The sequence below is a fragment of the Crotalus tigris genome, unplaced genomic scaffold, assembly GCF_016545835.1.
Source record: "Crotalus tigris isolate CLP2741 ecotype Arizona unplaced genomic scaffold, ASM1654583v1 scf7180000017834.3080900, whole genome shotgun sequence".
Classification (NCBI taxonomy): Eukaryota; Metazoa; Chordata; class Lepidosauria; order Squamata; family Viperidae; genus Crotalus; species Crotalus tigris.
In genome coordinates this window covers 193,453-212,827 of record NW_024096662.1, presented here as the reverse complement: position 1 = coordinate 212,827, position 19,375 = coordinate 193,453, and the positions used below count along the sequence as shown (strand labels likewise).

The 19,375-nt window shown below is 39.5% G+C and overlaps 1 protein-coding gene across 14 annotated transcripts in view; it reads left to right on the top strand.

Annotated features, from left to right (window-relative positions):
* Positions 1-19,375, top strand: part of TNS1 (tensin 1) — a 356,761-nt gene that overhangs the window by 319,776 nt on the left and 17,610 nt on the right. For all 14 annotated transcript variants that reach the window (XM_039343171.1, XM_039343170.1, XM_039343169.1 and 11 more), the window contains 4 exons: positions 271-363; positions 13,863-14,073; positions 15,428-16,302; positions 18,642-18,728. In XM_039343171.1, coding sequence (XP_039199105.1) covers positions 271-363; positions 13,863-14,073; positions 15,428-16,302; positions 18,642-18,728 — 1,266 coding nt within the window. The remainder of the gene's footprint in view (positions 1-270; positions 364-13,862; positions 14,074-15,427; positions 16,303-18,641; positions 18,729-19,375) is intronic.

The following is a 19,375-nucleotide window of genomic DNA, read 5'->3' as shown; positions in this document are numbered from 1 at the left end:
TCTTAAGAATATACACTTTTTGCCAAAAGGAAAGTGGTTTCTTAGCCAAAGGCATTTCAGTGATGAGGGCCAGTTCTCTTGTGGCTTCAGAAGGACAACCACATTGAGCATTTCCAGCAGCCCCTGCATTCTTAAAATCGTGTTTAGATTTTGCTATATCCTGGTAATTAGCAACAAACCAGTGTTTGGATTTATTACCAACTAATCTATTAGTTTTCTGGTTTGTTGATTTTTCCTCTTTTTCTTTCTCTTTCTGTCTATATGAAACAGTGCGCTCTCCACCAGGATTGGCTAAAACTCCACTTTCAGCATTGGGGCTGAAACCTCATAATCCAGCAGAGATTTTGTTGCATCAGACAGGAGGTAAGTGAGAAATGATGGAAAAGTTGGCGTAACAGGAATAAGGCACTTGGTTGTTTGCTTGCAGACATTTCATTGCCCAACTTGGTAACCTCCGTGCAAATGGATGTGGAGTTTGTATTTTCAAGTGTTGGTGGGATGTGGTTTTCTCCTTGGTATTTCTTGATTGGGATATTGTTTTCTGCTTGACTGTTTGGTTGGTGTTCATCCCTGCTTATTTAGATGTTGGCTGCTGAAGAAGACGTATTCTGATTTTTCTTGTTTCCTTCTTAGCTTTTTTCACTGTCTTTTTAAATGGGGTATAAATACGCTTTATTTCTATGCGTCTATTGATGGCTGATTTGTCTAAATGCCAAGCTTCCAGGAATTCCCAAGGATTTTTGTTTAGCTTGGTCTAGGATGCACATAGTTTCCCAGTTGAAACTATGGATGGGGCTATCCATGTGCTGTGAGATTAAGGAGTTTTCATTGTGTCTTCTGACTGCTAGTTGTTATTCATGGACAGGGTCTGCTAATTTTCTGCCTTTCTGCATGCCTAAACTGGATATTCAGATAAATCAGTTTTGTAGCTGACTGCTTAGTGACATATCCAAGGGCAAGGTAAGCCTTTGAAGAAAGTAGCTTATCAGATCCACCGCTAAATGACACAAATCCCCAAAGAAGCCCACAAACTAATTAATATTTTCTGGGTTTTATTTCTTGAGGGCCTCTTTATGGCACAATTAAAATGCAATTAGCATGATAAAGCAAGGACACTTATTTACTGGTTTATTTTGTTAATTTATATGCCTTAGTCTCCCAACTAATAATAACCAGAAATGAAAATAATGCACAACAAACAAACAATCATGTCTCAATTGAGATCAAGGAAATAGCATAATAATAACAGAAACATTAAATAATATATCAGAGACAATTTAAAAATGGTTAGGATTCTTTGGCATCAACAATTAAAACCTGGAAGCAAAATAAGCATAACTATGAAAAAATAAGCATAACTATGATGTGGAGGAATACTAACAAATATTAAGAAAAGATTTTAAAACATAAAAAAGGCTGATAAACTGACTCTGAGAGGGAGTTCTGCACTATTGGACCTGCCACCAAAAAGGCCCTGTAGCCAGTTCGTTCCAGGCAGTCTGCTTCATCACCTGTACTGATGAAGTCCATATCTGCAGAATGAAACATTTAGGTAATAATATAAGGAGGAATCTGTTTCAACTAGAGGGGACCTGAACTATATAGGAATTTATTAGCCAAAAGTAGCAGTTTGAATTTGGCATAGAATGCAAGGGGAAATCAGTGTGACTGACCTAAAAGAGATGTAAATGCTCCCAGTAGGATATCCTAGATGGAGCCCTGTTGCTGTTATTTTGGACTTTGTGCAATTTCCTATCCTTCTTTCAAGAGTGTCCCCATGTAGAACCTGTTGCAACTCAATGGTACATCATCTGCATCTGGTAATAAGCCCTCCTAGCTATCACATTGATCTGAGTATTTGGGATAGCACAGAGTCTACGTTCACCCCAAAAGTTGCTCTTTGGGGAAGAACATTTCTCTCAAGGACAGAAAAGATTCTCTCAAATTGATTTAGGCTTTCCTGACATCAAATCTGTTTGAATCCAATTTCAATTGGAGGAGCGGGGAGCCAATTAGGGAACTTGTAACATCTGGAAACAATATGAAAATGACAATTTGCGCTTTCGAAGGTCTTCATGTCCATACATTACCAACCCTGTAAATCCCTCTGATACAATCTTTAAAAATGTGCATAAAAATGAATGCATATTTTAATTTAAAATACATACAAGAATGCTCAATTCTGGTTGAATATTATTTAAGGTAAAATAAAGACAAATGTTTGTATACCTTATAAATGTAGGTTGCTAGAATGGAATGGATTATATAGCAATTGGAGAAGAGGAAACAGATTTAACACCTCTGCAACTGTTTTTTTAAGATTTGCCTCACCCTAATGTGACAGTTGTCAGTCTCATTCTTGGGCATCAGGTTATTTTTCTCCAATAATAATTTTGCATATTTATGCCTATTAATTTTTGGAGAGACCCAGAGGGCTATTGATTTTATTTACTAAGTACTGGCTTAAAGGAGCATAGTATAAAAATATAGACACAGCCTGTTTTAAAAATCAAGTCTCTTCATTATTTTTGTTTTTTTCTTATAACTGGAATTCTAAATCCATGTACTCTGTTTCTGAGTTTATTGAAGAATAGAATTTTCTGAAGAAAAAGGAAACTTTAGCCAGAGTTGAGCCTCATTGATTGTATATTATATATCAGTGGTGGTGAACCTATGGCACGCATGCCAGTGGTGGCACTCAGAGCCCTCTCTATGGGCAAGCACGCCGCCGCTGCTGCCAGCAGCTTGTGCCGCTGCCACCCGGAACGGCAGCCCCACCCAGCACAAAAGAGCAGCCAGCTAGCAAGCTCAAGTAGAGGTGGTAGAGCACGCCCACACCCAGCAAGCCAAAGGCCACCCCAAGCAGGAAAAGCCAGATCCCCATCAGCGCCATGGCCCCCCAGTCCCAGCTAGGATTGTGTGCCTCTCCCATCTATGGGGGGCTCCTGCCCACCACCCCACCCGCCAGGGATCTCCCCCAACCCTGCCTGGCCCCCACAGGCATCCCCCCATGAGCAACATTGAGGTGGCCATGCCCACCCCAGCCACGCCCACCCAGTCTGCCATGACAATTGCAGCCATGCCCATCCAGTGGGCCACGCCCATCCATTGGGCCATGCCCCCATGCCCCCCCTGAGGGCACCACAATGCTGATGCGGCCCTGGCACTTTGTGATAAATAAGTGAATTTTGGGTTGCGGTTTGGGTACTCGGTCTATAAAAGGTTCGCCATCACTGTTATATATATATATTTTGATAAAGTTATTTTGCAAGCATTCAACACATGCTGTGTAGTGCATATGTGGCTGACCCCCCTAATAATAATTTGCAGGACTTCCACTGTACAATAAAGATGATATTTTCTTCAGGCCCAGGTACGGCGAATACTCTTGCTTAGCAAAAGCTTGCTAATATCGGTCTCTTTCTTTTCCTTCTTTCCTTCCCCCACAGAAGTAGATGGGGAAGCAGTAGTTGAATATGATCAAGGTAAGGAGGGCATTCTTTTCATTATATCAGCACACTCTGGATGAACTGTGAAAAGGATGGAACAATTTTCAGTTGCCAAGATATCTGGTTAGCTTTCTGTGGGTTATCAAAAAGCTAAATGAAACAAAACGTTCGTCACAGATTCAATAGCATCATAGGGTTGCTGTACGCATGCATTAACCTCAGATAAATGTTGACAGAGAAATGGCAGAGAAACTATTACTTATCTAAGAGTAATATTTTCCATCTCCTTGATGGTAAGCACAGGCAGACTCTTTTTCCTTCTTCTAACATATTTCCTAGGTAAATATTCCAGTTCCACTAATGTGAATGTTTAGTAGACACCATTTTGTAATTACCTATTGCAGAGTTAATACTTCTGGTGAATGAACTTCAATCTTAGTTAATATTTCCCACTTAAGGTTTTCCAGAGAACTTTTTCAGTGTGGTTGACTATAAGGTGAGCACCGGAATTTTCAATTTTCAAGGTAGTCCTCGACTTAGAACAGTTCACTTAGTGACGATTCGAAGTTACAGCAGTACTGGGAAAAAATGACCTATGACCATTTTTCACACTTATGGCCATTGCAGCATCCCCGTGATCACGTGATTTACACTCGGATGCTTGGCAGCTGACTCACATTAATGACGGTTGCAGTGTCCCGGTGTCATGTGATCCCCATTTGCAACCTTCTGACAAGCAAAGTCAGTGGGGAAGCCAGATTCATTTAACAACTGTGTTACTAATTTAACAATTGCAGTGATTCATTTAACAACTGTGGCTAGAAAAGTCGTAAAATGGGACAAAACACAACATATTTCTCACTTAGCACTATAAAGTGTGCTAAGTTGTAAGTTGGAAGAAGTCGCACTTGGAAGAAAACTCCAGTGAGCTTAGTTATTCCCTACTACCTATGTACATTATCCTAAGCAATGTTAGGCCTGATTCAGACATTAGCTGGACAATAGTTTGATCTTTCCATGAGCCAGCTATGGTATTTGTAGATAAGATAGGCAGTCATATCAGTCAAATGAATGATTGAATGCCTTTCCATCCCTGCCTTTATTTACTGATGGTCGTGGTATAGTTGTATAAAATTATTCTTCTGACAATATGTTACCATCTTTGAATGGGACTAACTTGTACAGAAGTAGCAGCTGTACCATGGTGAAAGGTACAGCCTGAAAGAATATTCCTTCCAAAATTATGAGTTACTTTTTCCAGCAATCTTTGTAGTTATTGGAAAGCAGATGTCTTTTTTGCAAGATGATATTTTGATAACATTTCCCTAACAGAAAATAATTTGTAGTATGCTTTACATACCTCTCTCTATCTCTATCTCTCTTTAACCTTTGTACCTTGCTTTCCTCTAAGGAATTCTTAAGTGGTCTTCTAGCCTTAAAACAGTCTTTGCAAGCTGATGCAAATGATCATAATTTCAAAAGAAACGGTTCAGTGGTTAAGATTAACTCAAATGTGTTTATATCAGCCACTTTAAAATGTTTATTTCATTAAGCAAATCATCAGCTTTAAAGAAATTTAGCACTTATACATTTAAATGAGCCGAGGTGGCGCAGCAGTTAGAGTGCAGTACTGCAGGCCACTTTAGCTGACTGTGTTCAGCAGGTCAGCGGTTCAAATCTCACCGGCTCAAGGTTGACTCAGCCTTCCATCCTTCCGGGGTAGGTAAAATATATATATATATATATATATATATATATATATAATATATATATATATACACACACACACACACACAACACACACACACACACACACATTGCTTACTGGTGTACACCGCTTAGAGAGTGCTCGCACTTAAAGCGGTATATAAGTCTCATAAATAAATAAATGCATTGAGAATTCTGATAAGGATTGTGGGGTGTTAACCAGAATAATTCACATATAATCCTATGCAAGTTTACTCAGAATTAAGCCCTACTGTACAGAGCAGCATTTACTCATCCATTAAATATTGCTATTATTCCGCTCTTCTTTCCCCAAACAACACCATGCTAGAAAAACAATGGCTACATTTCCTTTTTTTCCATACAAGGTTCCTGTAGCTCCATTTTATAAAAATAAGTCAAAATAGGAAGGGAGTAGGGGTGGGAAACTAAGCCACAGTTCAACTTCAGGTGCAGTTTGCCTTCAGGCATCCTGTATTCTCTTAGCTGAGTTCACATTTAGTCATTACTATATAAGGAACCTGCATTTTTATTAATTTATTCTCTTCACCTACCCCCAAGCAAGGCCACTGCTGGCCTTAAGGAAATCTACATAAACAAAAAGCCAAGGCAAGAATTTACATTTTTAAGACGTTGTTTAGGACAGAACACAGCTGGGATACAACTTAATCTTCTGGAAAGCAGCTGCATTTTTAGGTATTCCAAATAAACCAAAATAGAATCCTAAATATTTTCTGAACAGGATGTCCGTATCATTATAGACTGAAAATGTTGAGACAAAATTTATGGAAGTTAGTCAATACTGTTGGTCATATATATTCAAAAATCAATTATTACTTTTTCTTTTTAAGGTGGCAATCTACACTGAGAGACCTAGCATCCTTGGCTTATAACATGATTCCTGATAAGACTTTGTTACTCTAATAACATAATCTGATATTACACCTTTTTAAAACTTCCATATTGATTTTATTTCAGAACAGATGATAATGATGATGGTTATGATGATTAAAATTGTTATGGGTACTTATTCCATAAGATTTGAAGGGATTAACAATATCTAACTATTCAATTAAAATAATAGCAATGAAGCATAATAATCATAATAATTTAAAAACAACAACAACAGGGGCTCCACAAACACACTAACTCCAGAACTTTTTGCAAGGTATAGCATGCATAGATTTAAGTATGCTTTTCAAATTACAGAAGAATTATTCTACACTGAACAGACTCCATCTCAAATGTCATGTCCAGTCCAGAGCACCATACTTTAAGAAAAATCCAGAGAAATTAGAATTAAGTTCAGAAAGGAGTAATAAGGATCACCAGAGGTTTAGAAACTAATGCTTATGGGAAAAAAAAAGAGTGAAGGAAAAGTTTAGCATTTTGAAGAATAGAATTGGAAAGTTTAGCCTTTGGAAGAGAAAGCTATGGAATGATAGTACTTTCCATATACTGAAAAGGATGTCACGGAGAATTAAGACCTAAAGTTCAGGGGAGGGTAATAGCTTTCTGACTAAATATTAGAGCAAACTTCCTAACAAGAAAAGATCAATAATGGCACCAGTTGCCAAAGGATTGATAGATTTCTTTTCATTGGTTGTGTTGAAGCAGAAGTTAAATAATTATGTTCTATCAAGTCTAATACCTCCTTTCAGCCTTTGATTCTATGAATATATAATTTTTCCAAATGGGAAAAATTGGAAATAGGTGGCTCTCCAATGCTGTCTGGAGATTTTGTGAACTAAAATTCAACAATATCCGGAGGATGCGATTTACATCATTAGTATAGTCAAGCCGAAGATTTGCATTTTAGCAACATTGCCCATATTTGGGATTATATCCTCATAACCACATCAGTGTGCTGCAGGAAGAAATTACACTTTTACGATAAACAAAAATACTATCACAGAATAAGTTTTCATGGATCATCACCTACCATCCCGTGCAGATGATTAAAAGTATGAAAGTTTATGCTGTAATAATGGATTTGTTAGTTAAGATGGCAGCCAACTGTTGTTATTATTAGATGCACTTTTATGCTTTCTTGTTAATAGGATAAAGGAAAAAATGAGGCAGAATATAATTTGTGTAGTTAAAATGTTATTAGTTGTCCCTTTAGAGATCAATGTTTTTCAACCATAGCCAATTTAAGACTGTGGACTTCAAGTCCCATGGCTGACTGGGGAATTCTGGGAGTTGAAGTCCACAGTCTTAAAGTGGCTAAGGTTGAGAAACACTGCTTTAGTCTCTTTTCATAGTTCCATGAACTGTTCACTTGCTTAAATTCATCCCAGGGAAGTTGGTTCTTTATACTGTTTGATATGGTCCAGAACTTAGAATTTAATTGAGGAATCTCGGCATGAGTTCTCATTCTCCTGTTTGGCAATGAGTTTCCACTGCCATTTTTTTTCTTCAGTTACCTTCCAATAATTTGCAGGCAGCTGAGGTTTGGAGCTTAGTGCTGGTATATGCTTTAGTGCATATTGAACAAGATTTTAGTGTACTTATTAGACCGAGATAAACATTCACAAAGAAAAAATAATACTCTAAACAGTGAGCAAATGACCCTTAACTTTTTATACATGAGAAGGAAAGAAATAATGTACTTCAGCTTAGTATCTTTCATCCTTGTTGGCTTTTTTCCTGCAATCTTTGAACTTACTAGCTTTGGAATAAACAAATAAGGTTTTTGATTTGGTTTGTTTTTCCTTTTTCCATTTCATAGAGGTCTTGGCTCTCCCAGCAGTTTCTCATTAGTTTGCAAGCTAATGCCTAACCATGCTATTTTTAGATAGGGAGGGGAGCGGGAAATGTGTAGCAGCAACAGATGTAATTATTTTAAGTGGCATGCTGGCACATTATACACATTGCAAGCCTTTTGAGGTTGCACTTCAGCCTAGCACCAAAGTCTTCTCAAAATTTTTGGCCTTTCTAAATTTGGCCAAGCTAACTGTCCTGGGCCTTTGCCTCACAGAATATTCAGCCCAGCCTTCTTCATCCTCATTTTCTTCCCTTCCCTTCTTTCCTGCCTCCTCTGCCAGTTGGCAAAAGACATCCTTGGACACACCAGGAGAAGGCTTGGCCACCAGTCTGATCTCGCCTGTTCCAAAATCTTGCTTCATTTTCATAAAATTGTGCCTTTATTTAACTGGTTTCCAGCTTAGATGTGTTAAGGATATTCCCAGCTTACTATTTACAGTACTGTCCTATGTAATTTACATTCCTTTTACCTAGCTCGAGATTCAGAGGAAATCACCCAATAGACTGCCTATACTACCTAGACAAAGTACATCATAAAGCACATGCAGCATGTAGCCAGGTGTGTCTTCAAACAACAGTTAAAACAGCCTTATGTAACAACGGTCCTTGTATTTGTGACTAATTTAAGGGGCCACTATTTTCATACAAATCCATGCACCTTCATTTTGACGTATGACATTCTGGAAACCGCAGTGTCTCTGGAATCACTAATGATTCCACATTCATTTTGCACATAGAAAAATTTGATCATTTTCAGAAAGAAAAATTGTGACAGCCTATGCTTCAAATTGATTAATTTGGGGGACCTAAACTGTTTTTAGTACTTTGGTCTGTCTTGATTATATAGTTGTTATCTTTAAGTCACTTAGAATTTATGTGGCAAAGAAAAATAGAGTAAAAAAGTTTGAAGGGTAAATCAATTATTATTATATACTTACTACATTACATTATATATTATTATATTATATACTACTATATCATTATTATATATAGTACAAAAAATGGGAAATCACAACTGCAGATCCTTTAACTGATGTTGGTCTTCATTTATATGGAGTTCTTCCCCAAAACATACAATGTTATAATGTATTGGTATAGTATCTATGCACATCCAAGCAGTGAGTCCTTTTGTAATTGACAGATGGACATTTTGTCAATGTGCAGTGCTGTCCAAGATTTTTTGGTATGGCGTCTACTGTACTAATAGCCACTTGGGCCACCGTGGCTAATTTTATACCATAATCTTTTCAGTTTAGATTTTTAGATCTTGATACATTGTGAGCTTCTTCAATTCTTCTATTCTAGTATCTCCTGGTATTGTCCCATCAGTTATCCAAACTTTTTCTTTTCAGGCATAATTATGAACCAAGATTATATCTGTTTGTATTCAGAAATACCTGCTTGTTTTCAGAAATACCTGCTCGTTTTCAACTACTTTTTCAACTTTATGTTCATTACTTTATTTTTCATTACTCGCACATGATAATTTTTACAGATGTTCCAGTGAATCATCTTGGCAACTGTATTATGTTATTGTTTACTATCAGTTTGTGTGATCTTGTATGAACTGAGTATATGAACTACTTTTTCCTCTGCTTCTTTGCACAACTTACATTTTGAATACTTTGAATAATAATAATAATAACAACAATAATAACAATTATTATTATTATTATGGATCATCGCACAGTCAGCCAGATGTTCAGACTGGATTTGGCATTTTGTCTACCTATCGAGTCCTTACCCAGGACCTGGGATAGGCAGATGTGGATGTTTGATGGTGTTACAGGTATCGTCGCAGGATGGAAGCAGTTCCTAATAAGGCCGCCTTTTGCAATTGACTAATAGCGAATTTGTCAATGCCAATGGTGTTCAAGTGGTGCTCCAGTTGTTTTGGGATTGCACCCAAGGAGCCTATGACTATTGGTACTACCCTTGCTTGCTTTTGCCACAGTCTTTCTATTTCTATTTGTAGGTCTTTGTATTTTGTTATCTTCTCCAGTTCTTTCTCTTCTATTCTGCTGTCTCCAGGCACTGCCACGTCCACTATCCAGACTTTTTTGTCTTTCTTATCGACAATTGTTAAGTCTGGGGTGTTATGTTGCAGGTGCTTGTCTGTTTGAATTCTGAAGTCCCAGAGCAGTTTAATTTTATCATTTTCTATGACTTTCTCTATTTTATGATCCCACCAGTTTTTGCTTACAGGCAAATGATATTTTTTGCAGATCTTCCAATGCACCATTGTTGCTACTTTGTCATGCCGCTGCTTGTAGCCAGTCTGTGCAATCTTCTTGCAACAGCTTACCAAGTGGTCCACTGTTTCTTCAGCTTCTTTGCATAGGCGGCACTTACTGTCTGTTGCTGTCTTCTCAATTTTGACTTTGTATGCATTTGTCCTTAAGGCTTGGTCTTGTGCAGCCAGAATTAGTCCCTCGGTCTCTTTCTTCAATTTTCCTGCTCTTAGCCATTGCCAGGTTTATTATTATCTGCTTTCCCAGCTATTTTTTTCATGTATTGGCCATGTAGTGCTTTGTCTTCCCATGCCTCTATTCTGTTCTTCATTTGGTCTTTCTTGTAGGCCAGTTTGGTCTCTCCAGTAGTTAGTAAGCCTTCCTGATATACTAATTTCAGTGCATCTTCATCATTGTTCTTCAGATATTCTTCCAAAGCCATTTTTTCTTCTTCAACCATCTGATGTACTTGTAGCATTCCACGCCCACCTATTTGCCTTGGTAGATAAAGTCTATCAATGTCACTGCGTGGATGAAGGGCATGATTCATTGTCATTATTTTTCTGGTCTTCCTATCCATTGCTTTTAGTTCTGCTTGAGTCCAGTCCACTATTCCAGCTGTGTACCTAATGACTGGGATTGCCCAGGTGTTGATTGCCTTTATGGTATTTCCTCCATTGAGTTTGGACTTTAAGATCTTCTTCACTCTCTTGATGTATTCACCTCTAATCTTTTTCTTGACTTCAGTGTGCTTGATGTTGTCAGCTTGAAGGATACCCAAGTATTTGTAGTACTCTTCCTCATCCAGACTCTTAATGTTATTTTCGTGGGGCATCTTGATTCCTTCAGTTTTCACTATTTTTCCTTGTTTGATAGTAAGTGTGGCACATTTGTCCAAGCCAAACTCCATTACAATATCTTGGCTATATATACGGACAGTGTTGAGCAGCGATTCTATTTCAGATGATGTTTTTCCATACAGCTTCAGATCATCCATGTAAAGGAGGTGGGATAGTCTGGCAGATGTTTTTGATGTTTGATAGCCATGTCCTGAGTTATTCAGTATTGTTGACAGAGGAAACAGTGCAATAACAAATAGTAATGGTGATAATGAATCTCCTTGAAATATTCCTCTCTTGATATTAACCTCTCCCAGCTTCTCACCATTGATCTGCAACTGTGTCTTCCATTGTGCCATCGATCTTTGCACAAATTTTCTGATGTTTCTACTGACTCCTGTTATTTCTAGGCACTTTATTATCCAATCATGTGGCAGAGAGTCAAATGCCTTTTTGTAGTCAATCCATGCCACATTCAGGTTGGTCTTCCTTCTCTTGCAGTTTTCCAAGATCATTTTGTCTATTAGGAGTTGATCTTTTGTTCCTCTGCTATTGGGGCGGTTTCCTTTCTGCTCAGGTGGAAAGAGATTGTTTTCAACTAGATGCTGTTGTACTGCATCAGCTACCACACCAGTTAGTAATTTGAAAGTTGTTGGTAAGCAGGTAATTGGCCTGTAGTTACCTGGTGTTGCCCCTTTTGCTGGATTTTTCATTATTAGGTAGGTTTTCCCAGTTGTTAGCCACTTTTCAATTTCTCCTCCTTGTAGTATATTGTTGAACTGCTTGGCAATGAGTGGGTGTATAACAGTTAGATGTTTCAACCAAAACCCATGCAGTTCATCTTCACCTGGTGCTGACCAATTTTTGATTTTCTTTGCTCTTTTTTCTACCATTTTTGTTGTTATTACTAGTTCTTTCATTTCAACTTCTGTTTTATTTGCATCCACCTCTTTTAACCAAGCCGCATCCTTGTTGTATTTCTTTGGGTTATCCCATATCTGCTTCCAGAACTGCACTGTTTCTTCCTTGTCAGGTACTGACTGATTCCTTGCAGTTTCTCCATTGATGGATTGGTAGAAACGTTTCTGATTGGATTGAAATTGGAGGTTCTGCCTATAGTTTGCAATTCGAGCTTCATATCTACTGATTTTCCTGGCTATAGCTGTTATTTGTTGCTTTATTATTTCCAGTGCTTCCTTGATCTTCCTTGTTTCTAAGTGGTATTTCTTGATTAGGTATTCTTTGGTCTTCTTGTTCTTCAGCTTCTTTTCTTTCATCTGTTCTAGCTTGCTTGCATGTGATCTTAACTTGCTGATCTTATTTTCTAGTCTAACCTTCCATTTTTGTGGTGCACTGTTTGTTTGTTTTTCTTTTTGTTGATTTTACATCCCAGGTATTCTGTTATAACTGCAGCTGTGCTGTACATTAGTTGGTTTGTTTCTTGCAGTGAATTGGTGCTTATACTTGATATTGCAGTATTTGCATCTTTTAATGCTTGTGCTAGCTGTTTCTTTGGAACAAGCTTCAATGCAGGCAGCCTTATTCTGTTGTTTTTGTGCTGTTCTAGATGCTCAGTTATTCTTTGTTTCAATTCTTTTATTTCTTTAGTTAGAGGGTTTTGTTCTTCCTGAGGAAGAGGTGCCTGGTTTCCAAATGAGAACAGTTGTATATCTCTGCTGGATTCCTTCACTGCCAACTCCCCCTGGTTTGCCTCTACATTCTGAATTACTTCTGGTAAGGCTTTGATTTCTTTGCCCTGGGTAAACCTTTGCAGTTCGTCCAATTCTGTTTCTGTAAATACTTTATTTCATGTTATAAATCGGCGTTGATCTGCTAGTCTCTGTTCTGTTATTTCTGATTCTGGATGTTGTTCTTTCCAGAATTGGTGCATTCGTTTTAGATATCCTCGTCTTGTTGGACTTGATCTGTAGTAACAGATCATTATTTCTTTGTTTTCCATCACTGTGTATCTGCGACGGGTAAACACCTTTTCTTCCAGTAGTTCTGCAGCTGCTGGCCCTGGTTGCTCAGCCAACAGTCCTGAGTCCTGTAACCCATTTTTCACCAGATATCCAGGAACTCCAATATCTAGCATGGACCTTGTTAACCCGGGCGACATCCGAGCCGGTATGGCATTCTGAAATTTACGTCTCACCATATTTTTTATGGGAGAGACACTCTTTGTCTGACTCCTCTGATGAGACCTGTCCAGTATGGTTGAACCTCTGGCATAGCTCTCATCTTCCTTAGAGTACACAAGCCCCACAACCACGTCAAGGTAGTGCCTCACTGGGGGCTTATTATTATTATTATTATTATTATTATTATTATTATTATTATTAATCATCGCACAGTCAGCCAGATGTTCAGACTGGATTTGGCATTTTTGTCTACCTATCGAGTCCTTATCAAGGACCTGGGATAGGCAGGTGTGGATGTTTGATGGTATTACAGATATTGTCGCACGATGGAAGCAGTTCCTAATAAGGCCGCCTTTTGCAATTGACTAATAGCGAATTTGTCAATGCCAATGGTGTTCAAGTGGTGCTCCAGTTGTTTTGGGATTGCACCCAAGGAGCCTATGACTATTGGTACTACCCTTGCTTGCTTTTGCCACAGTTTTTCTATTTCTATTTGTAGGTCTTTGTATTTTGTTATCTTCTCCAGTTCTTTCTCGTCTATTCTGCTGTCTATATTATTATTGTTGTTGTTGTTAAAATGTATTAGCTGACCAACTCCAAGGGAATCGTGATTATTAGTGCTTAAAAATAGTTTATGGTTTCAAGCAACTTAGGCATCATTCTTCTGTTTGTTTGTTTGTTTGTTTGTTTTCTCCTCGCATGTAAATTTAGAGCCTCGGAGCTATGTGGAATCTGTGGCTCGTACAGCAGCAGCAGCAGGCAGTAGTGGTGGGAGCGGAAGCAGCCTTGCTGGGAAGCCCCAGCCATCTTTGGCTTCAGAGACCTACAGCACTGAGACACCTGTAAGGAATGAATCCCTCAACAACTCCTTCGCCTTGCCTAGCCCAGCTTCTGCCAGCAGCCCCATACATAGCATGGACGGGTGAGTTGCAGAAAAGACATGGCTGCCAGATGCATGGAACTGCCCTCTGTGAGTAAGATCAGTGGAATGAAGGAGCAGAAGGACAATTTGTCCTTTGCTTTGATTATTGTAGTGCTGGAATAAGACAAAAGAGAGAGACAACTTTGCTTTAATGTCAGAGGAAAGAATATGGGAAAGCGATATTTTTTCCCCTTTTCTTTGCTTATGTTCCTCCACTCATGATCCAAGACGAAGATCAGTATTTGTGCACAATAAAAAAAAAATCTATAAAAGTGAAAGAATTTGTTTTTCCAAAACAGGAAATGTGAGGTTGTTCCTAATTATGATCAGGAGAAATGTTTTATAGAGTAAAAACCTTGTCAGAGCTTCTTCAATAACTGTATGTTATCTTGCTCCTGAGCTAACATATGCTTAGCTATTAGGACAGTTTGCCCAAATTCAACTAGTTCATTATTTTTTTTTCCTAAAAAATGTAAGAAGAATTTTCCTCTCTGGAAAGGATTCCATGTGTCAACAGTATGATTTTACCACACTGTTTAAAAATCTATAAGTATGTTTTGACCGCATGAGGATATCCACTGTTCACATTTGTCCACCTGCAAATGTCACACTCCGAGTGTATTGTGAAATGATTTCCTCTCTAAAATGTTTGCAATAAATTGTATGTGTTCCGTAATGACTGATAAACTGGGAAATTACAAGATGAAGTAAAATGACTTTCTCATAGGCAATTGCTCCTTAATTTTATGTAAATATTGTTTCAAAAAGAGAAACACAAATGAAAATATCCTCCCAGAAAACAAATAATTATGGTCACTTACCTGAATGAATATCAAAGATAGAAGTGTGAGTATGATTTTAAATCACTGTGACTTAAACTGGGAATTCCCTCAGGTTAAAACTTTTGGGGATCACATCAGAGCAGATACCAGAATGGAGAAAGAAGTTTCTTTTTCCTCTATTCCTTTATCTCCCTCTCACTCACCTGCTTTCACCTTTCCCAGAGGGAAATCAAGGAAACAACACAAGTTTCCTATCTGAATTCCAAACCAGGGCTCTCAAACTTGGCCGCTTTAAGACTTGTGGATTTCAACTCAGCTGGCTGGCTGAGGAATTCTGGGAGTTGAAGTCTCAAAGTTGCCTAGTTTGGAGGCCCCTATTCTAAATCAACATATGTATGTTAAAGGCTTAGGAAATGTAACTGAGGGCTGCATATATTCCAAGAGCCACAGCATATCAGCCCCTGATTTTGTAGGAATTCATGCTCCAAACCAATTGCAACTTCAAATGCTATTCCAGGCTATGAATGAATCCCTTGATAAAATACTTTAATATGTTTCTTTGTTTCCTCCAGGATCTCTGTTGGTAGTTATCCTTCAGAAAACAGTACCAGCATAGCCATTTCCTCCCAGCCATCTGCCGAGTCCAGCTTCCAATCCACTAATCTTTCTCAGGGTCCTTCAGCACACAGCAGTTACCAAAATACATCTACATCAACTCAGGGCTTGCCAGTCTCTATGAATGCTGACTTCCCTGATGGCCGAACCAGCACTCAACAAGATAGCCATCCAAGGCCTCAAGCCCAGATCATTGCATCTGGGGTCCAAATCATGCCTGGAAGCCCACATGCCCTTCATAGAACAGTAGCTACCAATACTCCCGCTAGCCCAGGATTTGGACGAAGAACTGTTAGCACAAATAAGGTGGCCGTTCCAGGAAGCCCAAGCATGAACAGGCACTTAATGGGTCCCCATAGCACTGTTGTTTCATCACCTGGGAGTCCAAGCCATGCTCGTCACCAGCCCGTAGCAGGGGGTAGCACAGCCATTATTTCCGGGAGTCCCAGTCTGGATCGACACATACTATGTGGGTATTCAACTCCAGAGGAAAAGCAACAAACACTGTCTCGCCAAAGCAGTGCTTCAGGTTATCAAGCTCCCTCTACCCCATCATTTCCTGTCTCCCCAGCATACTATCATGGAATTAGCCCACATTCCTCTTCCCCTGACTCGGCAGTATACAGACAGGGCAGCCCCACCCCACCCCAACCATTGCTCCCCGAGAAAAGAAGGATGTCATCAGGGGATCGATCAAACAGCCTGCCAAACTATGCTACAGTGAATGGCAAGACTTCATCACCCATTTCCAGTGGCATGTCCAGTCCCAGCAGTGGGAGCAGTATGGCCTTTCATCATACTCTGCCAGATTTTTCCAAATTTTCAATGCCAGGTAAAACTTTTTACATGTTCTTTCTCACTTAAGCAGAGGTCCCCAACCTCCGGGCTGTGGCCCATTCAGAACTGGGCCGCGGAAGCAGTGGGCGAGTGCACACGTGCATGCAGCTCCACTTGCACAGCGGATGGGCGAGTGTGCATGCACAACTCCATTTGTGCAAGCAGAGGGCATGCATGCCCACCATTTGTGCCAATGGAGCTGCCCATGTGCTTGTCCGCTGCCCATGTGGAACCATTCCCTCCCTTCCTGCTGCTCTGCAAAGGCAGAAAGGTTGGAGACTGCTGCATTTGAAGGTTAAGAATACAAATAGTTCTCGACTTACGACCACAAATTTTTGTTGCTAAGCAATTGTTAACTGTTAATAGTTAACCCAATTGTTAAGTTAGTTTTGCCCCATTTTATGACTTTTCTTGCTACAGTTGTTAAGTGAATCACTGCAGTTGTTAAATTAGTAGCACAATTACTAAGTGAATCTGACTTTCCCATTGACTTTGCTTGTCAAGTCAGAAAAGGTGATCACCTGTCCCCGGGACACTGCAACCGTCATAAATATGAACCAGTTGCCAAGCGTCTGAATTTTGTTCATGTGAGCCTGGGGATGCTGCAACAGTCATGAGTGTGAAAACAATCATAAGACATAAGACACTTTCTTCAGTGCCGTTGTAAATTTGAATGGTCATTAAACGAGGACTAGCTGTGGTGGATGATAAGTCGAGGACTACCTGTAGTGGATAATAGCAAAGGTTGTCCAACTTTGTGGTATCCCGATTTCCTTTAACTTCTGTGATATCAAACTAAACAAGTATGTAAAATTTAATTTATCAGACTGTAAGTACCTGCTTTAGATAAATTGTCAAGCAGAACCCCAAGCAGGTTTACACAGTATCCCCAGTTTCTGCACAAGCCTTAACAGATTATTTAAATATCTAAGTTCCTCAACACTATCAAGAGCTTCCATATCACAGCTTTTTTCTATTTGCTCTTTCTGTCAGTACTTGAAAAGTGATCACCATTAAGAATTTTCTTAATATAACCATAGTTTGGTAAGTGCTTTGCAATGAGAGAGGACTAGTGTTTGCTAAATATCTAGTACAGTGGTTCTCAACCTTTTTAATGCCACGACCCCCAACTGGTCGTAAGTCGAGGACTACCCAACCGGTCCTAAGTGGAGGACTACCCAAATGGTCATAAGTTGAGGACTTTCCCTGCCCGGGAGCGTCGCACATGCGTGGTGCCGCCCCCTGCGCTGGCCGAGGCGTAGCTGGCAAGCGGCAGAGACGGCGCAGGCCGACCACCGGCTGGGCCACCAGCTGGCCCAGCCCAAGGGAGGTAAGGCACCTGCCGGGCCCCACGCACGCCAGTAACCCTCCCTGCACCTGCCAGCCTCCCACCTCCCACCTGTGGCCCTCTTTTACTTACATTTTTAGTAGTTGCTCAGCAGGGAGGGGTGGAAGCTTCCAGACAGCTTGCCTTCGCTGCAGACAACTTGCAGCACCGTTTGCAGAATGGGACTCTTGGCGGGCTCAGCAGGACAGAGACAGCCTGGACAATTCCTATTGGCTTTTGAAAGCCAATAGAATTAGACTCTATTCAAGAGAGTCTATTCTATTGGCTTTCAAAAGCCAATAGAATAAAAGGGAGTAGCACAGCTAAGGAAAAGGGGGAAAAAAATGATGGACTGCGTTGTTTGGCGACCCCCGTGAAATGGTCATTCGACCCCAAATGGGGTCCTGACCCACAGGTTGAGAACTACTGCTCTAGTATCAAGGACATACATTATGGATTTTTTTTGTCCACTTAAGACAAGTGTTTTTGGAACTTTGGAAGAATCGCTGATCTGCCGGAATGGATTGTTAGCACGAGTTACTTACCAGTATTTCATTAATTTCCTTTCAACAGAAAGGAAATTATTAACATTATTATTCTTTTCCTTAATAAATACAGGATATGTTATTGATGATCCATCTTTCTAGTAATCATCATAGCTTCATAAAATCATTTATCTCAAATTAGTCGACTTGGATTAAAACTGGGGGCGAGTGCCTGGCGGCTGAATTCAAAGGACAACTTTTAATAGGTTCAGTTAGAGACCTAGTAGTTCTGTTCATAGAGTATGCAAAGCCTGGTCACTGGTAGCGATTTAATTTTTCTGTCATTGTGCAAATTGTGTGGACTCAGTGAGTTTGGTCAACGTACTTTTCAGTATTTTGTGTGAACTCAGAAATGGACTCCAGGTCTATTTGAGGTTGAGCGTGTTGTACAAATCCAGTCCACAAAATTTCCATTGCACAAATATGTCAGTTCCACCTTGTGTCTCTTTTCCTGTTTCTTAGACAGCAGTCCTGAAACAAGAGCAAATGTAAAGTTCGTCCAGGATACCTCAAAATACTGGTACAAGCCAGAGATCTCCAGAGAACAAGGTGAAGTATTTTTTTTATGGCTTACTGAAGCTCCTTAACAGTTAGGACAAGTTCTGGCAAGCATGCGATTTTCTTTTGTTTCCATAGAAACAGATCGACCACAAAACTATGAGGAACACTGAACGTTCTCTTAGAGCACTTTTTTCTCCAGGAACTCCCAACGGTGACAGGATGTATAATAATTCTTTTTGGGATATCTGTGGATAGCTGTAGTTCTTCTTCTAGTTTTCGCAACTCATGTGATAACCTTACCTTTACAAGTTGCCAAAATAATGCTAGTGATTCAAACTTGGGAGAAATTCCTCTCCCTCCCTCCCTCCCTCCCTTGACCATGTGAGCAGACAGAGTAATTACTCCATAACCTTGTGTCACATGCATCCTCTTGTCCCACCACAAGTAGAAAATGGGATTTATTTCTTTATTTATTCATTCCATCCCCATAAAGTCATTTTGGGTCACTTACAGGTCACAAAACAAATAGAAAGAATAATTAAAATATATTAAAATATTAAAACTATACGCAGAGTAAAATTTTAAAAACCAAAACTGAAAAGCAGACAGCATGGACGTGAGATCTTCCTACCCTGTCAACCACCTCCAGTGGTGAGTGTCTCCCTCAGTAATGTAGATATTCTCTATATAATTAA